Source organism: Heptranchias perlo, chromosome 7, assembly GCF_035084215.1.
Source record: "Heptranchias perlo isolate sHepPer1 chromosome 7, sHepPer1.hap1, whole genome shotgun sequence".
In the NCBI taxonomy this organism is placed as follows: Eukaryota; Metazoa; Chordata; class Chondrichthyes; order Hexanchiformes; family Hexanchidae; genus Heptranchias; species Heptranchias perlo.
In genome coordinates, this window is record NC_090331.1 from 65,353,509 (window position 1) to 65,367,381 (window position 13,873).

At 41.3% G+C, this 13,873-nt stretch overlaps 1 protein-coding gene across 1 annotated transcript in view; it reads left to right on the forward strand.

Annotated features, from left to right (window-relative positions):
- The first annotated feature begins 333 nt into the window (after positions 1-333).
- Positions 334-13,873, forward strand: part of LOC137324009 (uncharacterized PE-PGRS family protein PE_PGRS46-like) — a 52,696-nt gene continuing 39,156 nt past the window's right edge. The window contains exons 1-2 of the mRNA XM_067988178.1: positions 334-422; positions 9,724-9,828. Coding sequence (XP_067844279.1) covers positions 334-422; positions 9,724-9,828 — 194 coding nt within the window. The remainder of the gene's footprint in view (positions 423-9,723; positions 9,829-13,873) is intronic.

Genomic DNA, 13,873 nt, shown 5'->3' on the forward strand with positions numbered 1-13,873 from the left:
GGCAATAAAGGCACAACCATGGGAGTAGTTGAGCTGGTTGACAGTGGCTGCATGTCATGGCACAAGGAGGGACAAAGGAGGGGCAGCTGGGAGGTAGAGAGTGTGTCAGTGAAGGAGCTTGGTTGGGGGGTGGGGGGGTGGGGAGTTGGTCCAGGGCAGAGGGTGACAGTAATGAAGTTGAAGATGGGCAGGCAGATGTGGATGTTGAAGGAGACAAGCAAGTCATCAGAGATGGCCTCAACATTGGTTGAGATCTTGGGGGTCACAAGGCCATGCATGATGGCAAGGTCAAGAGAATGGGGGTGGGTGGGAGCTTTGACTTGTAGAGCAAGCATGAATGAGGAAAGGAGGGCGGTGAAGGCAGAGGAGAGATTTGAGATACAGCTTGAAATAATTGGGAATGAGGAATCTCACAGTGCAAGGTAGGGTTGCCAACCCTCCAGGCTTGTCCTAGAGTCTCCAGGCATTAAAGATTGATCTTTTGAACATTGCTGTGAGCAATCGGGGAGAAAAATCATAGGCACAAAAACAAATTGTGTTTTTCATTTTTATGAACACTTTTGTTTAATAGTTATGAAAATATTGGAGATGGGGAGAAAATGCTGTTTGACTGGGGGAGGGGGAGGGGCATTTAGAGGCAGCAGATCATGTGATGAAACCTCTTGGAATACATCCAACCAGAATTGGCAACTGTAGTTCAGGGACTGAGGAAACAGTAAAGAGAGGAGATCTTGGTGATGAAATCCCCGTGGGGCTTGGGAAAGCAGTAGGCGAAGTAGAAATGGGAGGAATGGAAAAGGATGAGGCTTTCAAATGAAGAAAAGTTGTCGGAAGAGCAGGGGAAGAGGCCAAGATGGGGTCTACAATGTAATGGTGGCTTTAGAAGAGATACATAGTGGAACACACAGCCAGATGGAGGTTGGTGACAGCCTAGGGGGTTGGAAGGATTACAATGGAAAAGGAAAGGGGACGGAGAGGATGTTAAAGGGATTAACCGTTGGGGAGTGAACAGGGTAGAATGTTTATTAAGGAGATAAGGCAATTGGATAGCCACCAGGATCAAATAAATACTACTCTTCTTGTCCATTTTTAAAGCATCCAAGATAGCTGTGAAAAACAGACACTATTCAACAAATTGGATATAATAAATCAATGGCAGATTTAGATAGTAATGCAAATGTGCCCACAGTGATTTCAGCTGTGTTACTGAGAGCTGATGCTGTTAATAGAAGTTACTTTTAACAGGAATTCTCCATTCCTGATTTGTTAATTGATCTCAAACTTAGAACTTATAACAAATTGCTTATTGGTTACTTGCTTTTAACCTTTAGAGGGCCGCAATAGTATTTTTATACTAGAATCAAAAACACTAACAATATTAATTATTTGAACTAATTTGTGTTCCTCAATTCGGTGCTTCAATTACACTTATAAAATCAACCACTAGGATTTGCTGGAAAACTAACAGTGATCAACAACTACAGTATGTTTAAACATCAGACATAGGGAGCCTTGTGAATAGAACTATTAAAATTTCTCAGACTTGTAAATGCAAAATACTGCAAATTACTAATAAAATCAAAAGTGTAGAAAAACAAATGAGGAAATAAAGGAAAGCTATAAAGAATAAAAGTGATTAAAGCACCTTCACAACAAAAGGACCAGCTACAAAGGTAAATGGTAACAGTGAAAAGATTGTAATCAAGGCTGTGAAAGATGAACAAAAAAACCCAATGCCAAAGAAAAGCCATCAGCAAAGAGCAAGATGGACAGATTGAATTTCTATCTGCCAATCCACTCAACCCCGGCCAGTGACTCAAGCTGTCCACTTCAATTGGTAAATTCGGCCTTCTAGGGGATAGGTAGCATTAATGGGTCAGTGAACAGCTTTCAGAAATGCATTTAAAGAACAGAAAACAAAAAGAAGTTACAGGCCAAATATTCCTGGGTCTGGGGGGTAAGTACGGTGGGAGTGCAGAATTTAGAGTCGGACCCAGTTCTAATGAATCTCCACTCTTTTATTGCACTAGGAAAAATTCTGATGATGGTGTTGTGGTGCGCATTTCTTGGATCCCCCTCCACCGTGCTGACGTCACAGGAGGAGGTGAGATTGGCAGGATAACGTCTCTTGGTAGATATCCCACCAGTTCTGCCTCTCTTCCCCCGCCCCCCACCAAGCACAAAGTATGGCTGCATGATGGCAACGTACTTGTGTGCCAGGATATCATCATGCTGGAAGGGGGCCCACATTGCAGAATCACAGAAATCCTGTGATCTTCGGCCAGAAAGACCAACACCCCCACCCTCCCCTAAAAGATTCAGCAAGAGACCACTCTGAAACTCCCACAGCAGGTGGATGACAAGAGAGTGCCATAAAAGATTTGGGTGCCTGCCATCCCTGAGATTGTGGGATCAGTGCCAGGGCAGCCTGGAAGCTGGATGTCTTGTCCCACTGCATTTCCAACGGCAGAATTGGGCTCCACAAATTTCAGGCCCTTTGTATTTTCTTTGCTAAAGTGAAAGTTTTCATTTAAATTCATTACTTTGCCAATGTCTAATTTCTACCAGATATAGTCTGGGGTGGAGTTTCTAAAAGTAATTAAAACATGAATTTCTTTAATTGCAAATAATATCAGTTGTATATTTTCAATTAACATTAGGTTAAAAAGTTTATTAGGTTTTCCAACTTGAACCCTTAATCATATTAAAAGAAAAGAAAGAAATTGCATTTGTATAGTACCTTTCATATCCTCAGGATGTCCCAATTGCTTCACAGCCAATGAAGTACTTTTAGAAATATAGAAAATAGGAACAGGAGTAGGCCATTCGGCCATTCGAGCTTGCTCCGCCATTCAATATGATCATGGCTGATCCTCTATCTCAATACCATATTCCCACTCTCTCCCCATACCCTTGATGCCTTTTATGTCTAGAAATCTATCTAGCTCCTTCTACAGTTAAGTTTAGTCACTGTTGTAATGTAGGAAAACGTGGCAGCCAATTTGCACACAAACAGCAATGAGATAATGACCAGATAATCCATTTTGGTGATGTAGGTTGAGGGATAAATGGGCCCAACACCAAAGACGTTCCTTGCTCTTCTTTGAACAGTGCCATGGGATGAATTATGTCCAGTTGAGACAGGAAATGAGACCTTGGTTTAACGTCTCATCTGAAAGATGGCACCTCTGACAATGTAACACTCCCTCAGGAGTCAGCCTAGATTAGGTGCTCAAGTCTCTGGAGTGGGGCTTGAACGCACAATATCCTGACTCAGAGATGAGAGTGCTCCCACTAAGCCATTTTAACCCGAATGTGTAGTATATATGCACAATAATTACAAATAGATAGATAGTATGTGTAACATATACATGTTATAAAGTATAGATAGATAGACCAACAGGTAGATTTTTTTCTATTTTTAGTGTTGAGGATATTTTGAGGTTGCTAACTGGAGGTTTCATCGTCTATATGAAAATGTTAATTCCAGGTTTGGTTGAAAATCTTTCATTGTTCTTGTTGTCAATATTAATTAGCTACTTTTAATTATGTAAAAACATCCCTGGAATTTCCTGATCAAAAGTCTCTAAGTCTCCTAGATTTCAGGCTAAAACATATTAGTTGAAATATTCTAGCAATATTGAGCTTCATAAATATTTTGCAATATACCAATTTAAATAGAAATGTTCTCCAAAGTTATTCTGATTTTAAAAACATTTATTTTTGCTCATGGCTGTCCCATGCAACATGAAGTCATGGATGCGTCAGAACTTCCTCCAGCTAAACACTGGCAAGATCAGAGCCATCTGATCAGTTCTTGCCAGAAAGTTTACCTCCTCATTCCCGATTCCATTCCCTTTCCGCCTACTTGTTCAGGCTTAATCCGACAATGCACGATATCAATGTCCTGCTTGATGCTAAGCTGAGCTTCAGACCCCACATCCAGCCCATCAGCATGTTCCCCTATTTCCAGCCTCAAAAAGTCGCCCATCTCCATCCCTCCCTCACCCCCTCCAGTGTTGCTGAAAACCTTATCTGTTGTTCCCAGGCTTCATTTTTCAAATGTGTTCCCAGCTGACTTTGTAAGCTTCATCCTATACAAACTCCAACTCATCCAGAACTCTGCCACCCTCATGTTATCTCTAAATAAGTCCAGTTCACCAATCACCCAGTCATTGAAGGCCTCTACTGATTTCAAAAGCTTTGTCCTCATTTGCAAATCCCCCTCGTGATCTTGTTTCACTTTACCTCTGTAACTCTTCCAGCCCTATGTCCCAGCTTCCACCTTTCAGAGTCTTGACTCCTTTACATTTCACCCACTCTCCCTCCATTTTACAATCAATGGCAGAGCCTTCAGACATCAGAGTTCTTCTCCTAAATGCCTCTGTCTTTTTGCACCTTCAAAAGCCTCCTTAGAACCTACCTCATAGACCACTATTTCAGCTACCTCCCTTTATTACTATTCAGTATCCTCCCTTTTTGAAGCACCTTGGGATGTTTTGGTACACTAAGGATGCTGTATAAGCTGTTATTACAGGGTATAAATATCACCACAATACCCTTACCTATCTAGTAGAACCTTATGTGATATCTTGTTCGTGAAATATATGTTGAAGCATAAGAAAAACTCAAATTGCCCATTTCAATAGGCAAGTAACATCTCTTATGGCATAAGAAAAGTTAATGGTAAAGTTAACAGTTTTCAGGAATGGAAAGATAGAATGGAAAACAAAGAGTTTGTGTTTCTCAGATACATATTTTATAGCACATTCCATTCTCTTCTTTCATAGACTTTTTGCATTACTCAGAAAATTGATAGGTTTACATTATTCCTTTCTTCTATTTAATGTCCACTTTCTATTATAGGAATCTTTCGAATTGAATGAGAACATCGATCATCGTTTAGGCAGAGTTTCAAGCTTTGACATGTACCTTATTTATCCCAGGTGACAGTGTTCATATTCCCTTACTATTAACATTTCCTTTTTCATATTTCCTCTTTCACACAATCCAATTTGTCCTGTGCTGAACCACATTAGCATTGCACTATCACATTCACAAAATATCACAATTACTGTACATCTTTTATATTCCATAACTATTTGGAAAATAACAATTTTTCTTCATCTGAAGTGTGGTATAGCAGGTATTGTTATCTTCTGTAGTATTAATATCAGAGCTTTTGCTTCTAGCCATCTCAAGAAAGGTAAAAAAAAATTGCGATGAGATTCTGGAGGTCTCATTCAAATGATGGCTAAAAATATCTGAAATACTTTACAATCAGTTTTCACAATGATGTATTAATTACTCAGGTCTGATTTTGTTTGAATGCAGCCATTAAATTTGTTTTGCAAGGTTAATTGCGATTCTCTGGTGAAACTGTTTAAATACAATATATTTGAACTAAAAATTTGAAAAACAATTCTGACAGTACAAATGATGATGGCCAGTTACTGATGTTATCATTTTTAACCAAAAAAGCAATGGGAGAAGCACTTCTGAACCTCACCCCTAGCTGTGATATTTATGAATTGCCTCTGTGTTTGTGCAATGGACGACAGCATTTCAACACGATTATTTTTGTTCTGGGGCTAAACACATTTTTCAATAAAACAGCTTATGATGTGAAAGAAAATTCCTTTGTGTTCTGTCTCCCTGTTGTACAATAATTATGATTGATTTAAATGTAAAAGTGTGATTATGTGCCATTAATAAGGTTTTGTGCATTCAACCACAATGTCAATAGTGATGTTAATAATCTTCAGTCCAGCAAATACAATACAAGGTGGGGGAGATGAAATATATTAAAATATTGTACATGGTGACAAATAACACTAAGAATGCTCTTTCATTTCCGCTTTCATGTTTAAACTGGGGCAGGATAATATCAAGATCATAAAGGCCATTTTAATTTAACTATAATCAGATAGAATACTTACAGGATCATACATAATCAACAGCGTAATCCCGACTGTTATTTCCTAAGTGGAAAGGCTGTACAATTTGATAGGATGAATCCAAACTTGTTTTGATTTATTTCTGTTTGTTTTCCTTGACACGACCACTAAATGTTATAAGGTGCATTGTGTCAGACTGATATTAAGAGTCTGTGGTTTTGTATTTTACCAACTTCATCATTGCATATTCTAAAACGATGGCCAAAGGATGACTTGACAGTTCACTAGGGTTAGTGTCTAATGCTGGAGATTCTTTTGGGAACTGAGTCAAATGATTTTTGTGCTCTGATTTTTGTGCCCTTACAGTTTTAATACACAAATTCGCAGTAACATGCTGCAGATCTCACTGGATTTCTTGGCAATTAGGGGCAGAAATTCAATATCGTTGCCCTGTTTTTTTTGGGCATATCAATGCTGGGGGGACCAATTTCGGGTTGTGACCACCCGGGCCCGGTCTCCCCTGAAAGTGCACCGGCTGCCAATTTGGAAGTTGGTGACTTCTACGTGTGCCGGGCGCCTGTCTGAAACAGCCATTAGGCACCTCGCATATGCAAATCGGGGTCCCAGCACTGGATGTAGGACCCCAATTGAAATTGGTCTGCAAATGGGTGGAACTTGCACTGCGCATAATCCGCTCACTTGTTCAGGGTCTTGATCGGCCTAACGAGCTGGAGGCCGCTCAAAATTCATCCAGAAAATGTTTTAATAGTTTCATTTCTGTGGAGCTAGAAGGTGCCAAAATGCTCCTCCTGGCTCCACAAAAATACTGCGGTCCTCTGCCGGCCCACCTTCCTCCACTTCACCTTCCCCCAGCTCCCCCACTTCCAGGACCTACCCACAGGCTGGCTTGGCGTTAGAGCTGGTCGGAGTTGGCCAGACCCTGACTGATGAGCTGCATTGGGATGTCCGAATGGCGTCCGCAGCTCACCCGATTAATGCAAATGAGGCCTGCTGACCAATTTTGATTGGGCCTCAGGCTGATGTTGTTGGGCACATGTTCTGATCGCGCTGCCCATTCCTTGTCGGAAACTGGCGCGAGTTGAATTTCTCTCCCTTAGTTTCTAAAAACAATAACCAGCCCTTTTAATGAGCTTTACACTGTGAACTTTATTTTAGCATTCTTATGCAGTTTTTAAAATATTTTTTATTCATCATAATATTGAACAAAATCAAAACACGTGTGTATAATTATATTCTCTACATTCCAGGCTCCCCCTCCTTTCCTTGTGTTTGGGAGAATCTGAGACATGTATACATTTATTTACTTCAGCCCACAGTGCAATTTGGCAGAATGAAGAAATATGTCTTCAGGCTTTCCTATAATTCAACAATGCTCAAAAGGGTATTGCAGCTCTTAACCTTTATCGCCAGGTACATTCCGGAGTGGTTCACTTCATTTTAACTTGAACATTTTTAGGAACTTTTAAGCAAAGTACTTTGTATTTTTTTTGGATGGAAAGTGTGACTGGGTGGAGAGACCTTGTTGTTCCTAATGAGGCTTGGGATTAAGGTTGATGTGATTGCGGATTGATTTTTTTCCCAATTTCTCTTTTCTCCCCTCCAATTCTGATGACACAGACTTTTGTTACAGTTCAGTTCCATGGGTGCCAATCACCCTCCAGTGTCTCACCTAATTGGCCAGTCTTTGTGCATAAGCCATGACAGTGAGGGGACCATTGGGGGTATCACCACTGCATACAATCCTATCTTCTCCCAATCTCTGCACACGTATTTTACAGCAAACTTGTCTGATATTTCTCCGTCCCCATGCTAGGGCACAAGCGTATGACATATATCATACCTATTGATGCCTTGGCTGATATTAGTTAGATCGGAACAGACTGGAGAGGCTCAACATATTGGTTGGTGTACTCAGCCTTAAAGTTATTGGCACAGCTTGGATTTGAATGTTTTAATCAGAGGTTCAAAATAAGTGTGCAAAATTATGAAGGGTTTTGATAGAATAGATAAGGAGAAACTGTTTACACTGACAAGAGGGTTGGTAACCAGAGGACATAGATTTAAGATAATTGGCAAAAGAACCAGAGGGGGTACAAGGAGAAATTATTTTACACAACGAGTTGTTATGACCTAGAATGCACTTCCTGTAAGGGTCGTGGAAGCAGATTCAATAGTAACTTTCAAAAGGGAATTAGATATATACTTGAAAAGGAAACATTTGCAGTGCTATAGGGAAAGAGCGGGGGAATGGGATTAATTGGATAGCTCTTTCAAAGAGCCAGCACAGGCATGATGGGCCGAATAGCATCCTTCTGTGCTGTATGATTCTAGGTTTTTTACGTGCATTTGGAACTCAGGAACAGAGGAAGCTTCCTTTGGTTTCGTTAGTGAGTTAATGTCACAATAGACAACAAGCGTATGACATTAACATTGACAACAAGAACAATGAACGATTATGTGAAATCCTTAATGCACTCCAGTCACAGTAAGACAATCTCTGAGAACTCTACATTTTTGTAACAAGCTGCACATTTTAGTGAATGCTCCATAATGAGGCAGAAAATGTAACATGAAAAATTTTGCTGGTTGACTTTAAAGCAGTCGGGATGTACATGAAGAAAGTCAGCTGAAGATTGTCAACAGATTATTAACTCGCTGGTGCTTATTCTTTATTTTATTTTGTATTTGCCGTTATAGTTTTCATTCAGTCATTAACTGTATCATTAATCATTTTGCTAAACACCGATCCTTTATTCTAAAATAATCCACAACTTAATAAAGTGAATGATTAAAAACAATGAGGTATTTTTGGCAGATTTTTGAAGTTGAAAATGATTCTTTTTAAACAGATTAATGATCAGACTACAGCTTCCCACTACCTCCGTGTTGTGCACTGATCAAACTCGTCTTCTCCCCGCCACACTGATAAGCTACTGTGAAGCAGAAAGATCTGAAGAGACATCAAATGCCGTTTCATGTCCTCTTTCAACTTTCTGGCTTGTTGAAGAGATAATACGTCTCCTAATCAAAAAAATGACAGTATCAGCAGCTGCTATCACCTTCGTTATCCAAGTATTCTGCTAATCACCAGAAACACAAGTATTGATTTAAAACATACAAGTGTCTTCTAAAACCACTGGCCACTTAACAAACAAATCACAATGCAAACCCGCTAAACTCACCATTACAAGCTTGAAGGGTTAATCTGTGTTGGCCAAGGTGCCCTCTATGTGCTGGTTGCTCTGCTCATATTAGGGTGCTGTGTGTGCAATAGAATGCTGTGTGTATGTGCCAGGATGTTCTGCCTGTGCCTGGCTGCCTTGTCTGTGTTAGGGTGCTGCGTGTATGACAGGGTTCTCTGCATACATTACGTGTTCTCCACATCCAATACAACGCTGTGGGCGTGCCCAGGTAGTCTGCATTTGCTAGGGTGTTCTGCCTGCCCCAGGGTGCATTGTGTTTGTTAGGGTGCTCACATCTCTCAGGGTATTCCACTGACACTATACTCACAGGCTAGAGGAACACCTGATTCTCCGTATAACCGGAATTACTGAATTCGCAGCATTGGAACATCACAGAAGAACTCTCAGGTAGCTCCCACTTTACATTAAAATGCGGCCCATGTTGCAGATGGTGAGGAGGCTGTGAGCTTTGTTAGTTACTCTAATCCAACCAGATGAATTTATAGACATTTCATTAGCAATGTGTTCAGATGATTTTATAAAGCAAATAGTCCTACTTTAATTAGAACTGCCTGTAATGCCAAAGCAGATTCTTTTATTTTGTTTTCTCAACATCTTAACAGAAAGCAAAGGGAAAAATTCCCAGTGCTTGCCGTGCCATCATTATCCCAAAGCGGAGGCAGCAAAGATAAAGAGCTGGAGATGAACCAACACAACATGCAAAAGCTGTAAGTTGGTAAAATACTGCAGGCAATGGCAACTCGATAACATACTTTACAGTAATCAAAATGGAACATGATCATTGACATTGTTCTCAGTAGAACTGGACTGATGGAGTAACATCCATTGGCATTGATGGTAATTTAGAACAACCTATAAGAGAATTTGAAGGTGGATAATTGTAAAATTATAACAATACTCGACACCAGAAGAATGACAAAAGTTAACTTCAAGTGATTTGATGTGAAATTACCATCCTACGAGAAATTTCTGAATGGTGTGAAATTGAAGGGTTGAACCTCCTGAAGCAATAATCTTTAAACTCCTAAGATTTCAAGACACCAATCAATCTTGGAAGTTTTTTTTTGCTTCATTTCCTCTGTTCTTGGTTCTTCCTGTACTATGCATCATCACTAGTCGAGAGGGTGAGCATATGACAAGCTCCCAGACCTCTGCTAATGCTACCTTTAAACCAAGAGTTAGAAGGTGTGTAAGAGAGGCCCAGTGTGGCTCCCCATCAAATGTTCTGCCAGTTCCTGTGAGAGCCTTGCCCCCACTTATCACCACCTACTGGCAGTATAGATGCGATTAGGAACTCAGCATGTTGTGGGTGGGAGAAGGTCAAGGTTCAAAGGTGTTCCACCATTCCCTTTTCATTTTGTTCCCCTTATGTGCAATTAGAGAAAGGAAAGGGCTTGCATTTATAGAGCGCCTTTCATGACCTCAGGACGTCGTAAAGTGCTTTGCAACCAATGAAGTACTTATGAAGTGTAGTCACTGTTGTAATGTAGGAAATGCGACAGCCAACGTGCGCACAGCAAGGTCCCACAAGCAGCAATGAGATAATGACCAGATAATCTGATTTAGTGATGTTAGTTGAGGGATAAATATTGGGAGAATTCCCCTGCATTTCTTTAAAATAGTGCCGTGTGGCCTTTTACGTCCACCTGAGAGGGCAGACGGGGCCTCGATTTAACATCTTATCTAAAAGACAGTGCAGTGCTTTCTCAGTACTGCACTGGAGCGTCAGCCTAGATTTTGTGCTCAAGTCTCTGGAGTAGGGCTTGAACCCACAACCTTCTGACTCAGAGGCAAGAGTGCAACGAACTGAGCCATGGCTGAACTCAACACAAACAGTATTTTAAAAGAGTAAAATATGGATTACTGTTCATTATTTCTCATGTAATAACTTTGTTCATACACGTGGGGGAGGGGAAGAATTTTTATTTCCTTTTTGTTACCATTAAATCAGGTTAACACTAAACGTGTGACACTAACGCTGCTTACCAGCAGTCAACCGCAGTGGAGCATTTTACTTTCTCACATTAGAAATAGCCTGGAATTTTCATACCAATGTAGAAATATTGGGAGCAGGTAAAGCCCCTATAATGAGGCACATACGCTACTAATAGTATTTTAATTTATTTTGGTGACATCCAAGTCTTTGTCCAGTGGTGCAGCAGTGGTATGGCCATTCTGCCCTGCTGTTCTGGAACTATGATGACTGAAGGCAGAGTATTATTAAATATTTATTTAGCAGTGCATAAGTCTGCATCAAGCAACACAATATTTCCAGTATTGTGAAACTATAAATATCTCTTACTATTGGAATTAGTGTTGATACAAACTGTGTGAATAAAATCCTGCCCTGGATCTGAATACAGTGGAGTGGGGATACATTGAATCACTCTCCATCTTCTTGATTTTAATTTTAAACTGTTTTCAGGAAATGTTCAGAGACAGTAAAGGTTTATATTCCAGCCACAAGAGAGTAAATTAAATCCTTATGATCTGCTTGGCACACTTCCCTATCACAATTACTGTCAGATCAGTTTGAGCCATCACTGATACTCTCTACCTTCATTATAACACAGTCCTTGAGAACAACACATCTTATACAAGGTGCGTGTTTTAGTAAATCAAACAACATTATTTACGTATAATTCCTTTCCGTAACAAAGGGGGCTAATTTCCTCAGGGCTTCTCCCGCTCTGCTGCTGTAACTTCGGTGGAAACGCTGTTTACACCAAATCTCCGCCAGAGTTACAGTGATGGAGTGGGAAGAGCCCCAAGGAAATTAAGCCCCTAAATGTCCCAAGTTGCTATATCAAGCTGAAAGTAGGTGTGAAGTTAAGGGAGGCAATTAAACACACAAAGAGGTAAGTTTTGATGGTGCTTTTGAAATTGGGGAGAGAGGTAACAAGGCAAAGGGTTTAGGAAGGGAATTCCAGAGAGCAGGGAAATGGTGGCTGAAGCCTCTGCTACAAATGGTGGAGAGGAGAGAGAAGGGTGCACAGCACAACAGAACTAGAAAAGTTGAGAATGCATGCTGGGCTGTAAGGCTGGAGAAGATCGCAGAGATGGGGTGGAGTAAGAGCATAGAAGGATTTGATGAGGATAATCTTGAAGTCAACACCCTGAGGGATAGAAAGCCAATGGAAGAGAGAAGAGGGACGATGGATGTGTGGGACTTTGTGCTGAATAGGATATGGGTGAAATAGTTCTGGATGAGTTGGATTTTGTGTAAACTGGAGTGCGGGAGACCAGTGAGGGAATATTAGGGAAATTGAACCATGAGATGACAAAGGTATTGGTGAGAGTTTAAGCAGAAATGGGGGGGTGGTGGGCGATAGATGGATGATGATATGAAAGTGGAATTAAGTGGTCTTGGCAATGGAATGGTTTGGGGGTTTGAAGTTCAGCTCAGGATCAATCAGGACACTGAGACTGCACACTATTGGGATCAGTAGGATTGAACGGCTGAGAAGGGGGTTGAGATTACTGCCTGAGGTGAAAAATTCCCCATGACACAGTACAATATATAACATGAAAAGCCAAGAGTCAAGGTCTGGTAATCCAACAACGGTGAAATGAAATAACTGGAGTGATGGTCATACCACCCACTGCTCGATGGATTTCTCAATAGTCCTAAAAATTAAAATTTGATTCATGTCCAGCTGTGTTGGTACGACCAGAAATTCACCATTGACCAGAAACTTAACTGGACCAGCCACATAAATACTGTGGCTACAAGAGCAGGTCAGGGGCTGGGTATTCTGCGGCGACTGACTCCCCAAAGACCTTCCACCATCGACAAGGCACAAGTCAGGAGTGTGATGGAATGCTCTCCACTTGCCTGGATGAGTGCAGCTCCAACAACACTCAAGAAGCTCAATACCATCCAGGGCAAAGCGGCCCTCACGATTGGCACCCCATCCACCACCCTAAACATTCACTCCCTTCACCACCGGCGCACTGTGGCTGCAGTGTGTACCATCCACAGGATGCACTGCAGCAACTCGCCAAGGCTTCTTCGACAGCACCTCCCAAACCCATGACCTCTACCATCTAGAAGGACAAGGGCAGCAGGCACATGGGAACACCATCACCTGCACGTTCCCTTCCAAGTCACCCACCATCCTGACTCGGAAATATATCGCTGTTCCTTCATCGTCATTGGGTCAAAATCCTGGAACTCACTACCTAACAGCACTGTGGGAGAACCTTCACCACACGGACTGCAGCGGTTCAAGAAGGCGGCTCACCACCACCTTCTCAAGGGCAATTAGGGATGGGCAATAAATGCTGGCCTTGCCAGCGACGCCCACATCCCATGAACAATTAAAAAATGTTGTCAAGAGACCATGGGAGAAAAATAGGATAGGACCTATTATTGGGCGGGAGTAGCGCGATCCACTATTACCTGCGACCAATGGCCCCCGTGCAGGCAGGACGAGACTTTCATCAGGCCTGAGGACTTACCCGCAAGCAGTCTTCCAAATCAGCGTTGAACAAGGATTCAATGCAATTCACACTTTCCACCAGCAGGGAGAGCTCTAATCTCTTAAAGGCAGGCTGTCTCTTAAAAATCTCTTAAAGGTAGCTGGTACCTGTTATTTGCTGAAAATGACAGCCTGCTGTCTGTACGGAGTCTGAACGGAGAGTCATACATCGCACAAGCAAAACACAGATGCAGTTCCCATCCCTATGTTTACAAACTGATGAATTATGTTTAAAACATTGAATAAAGGTGCGCACTACTAAATTCCACAT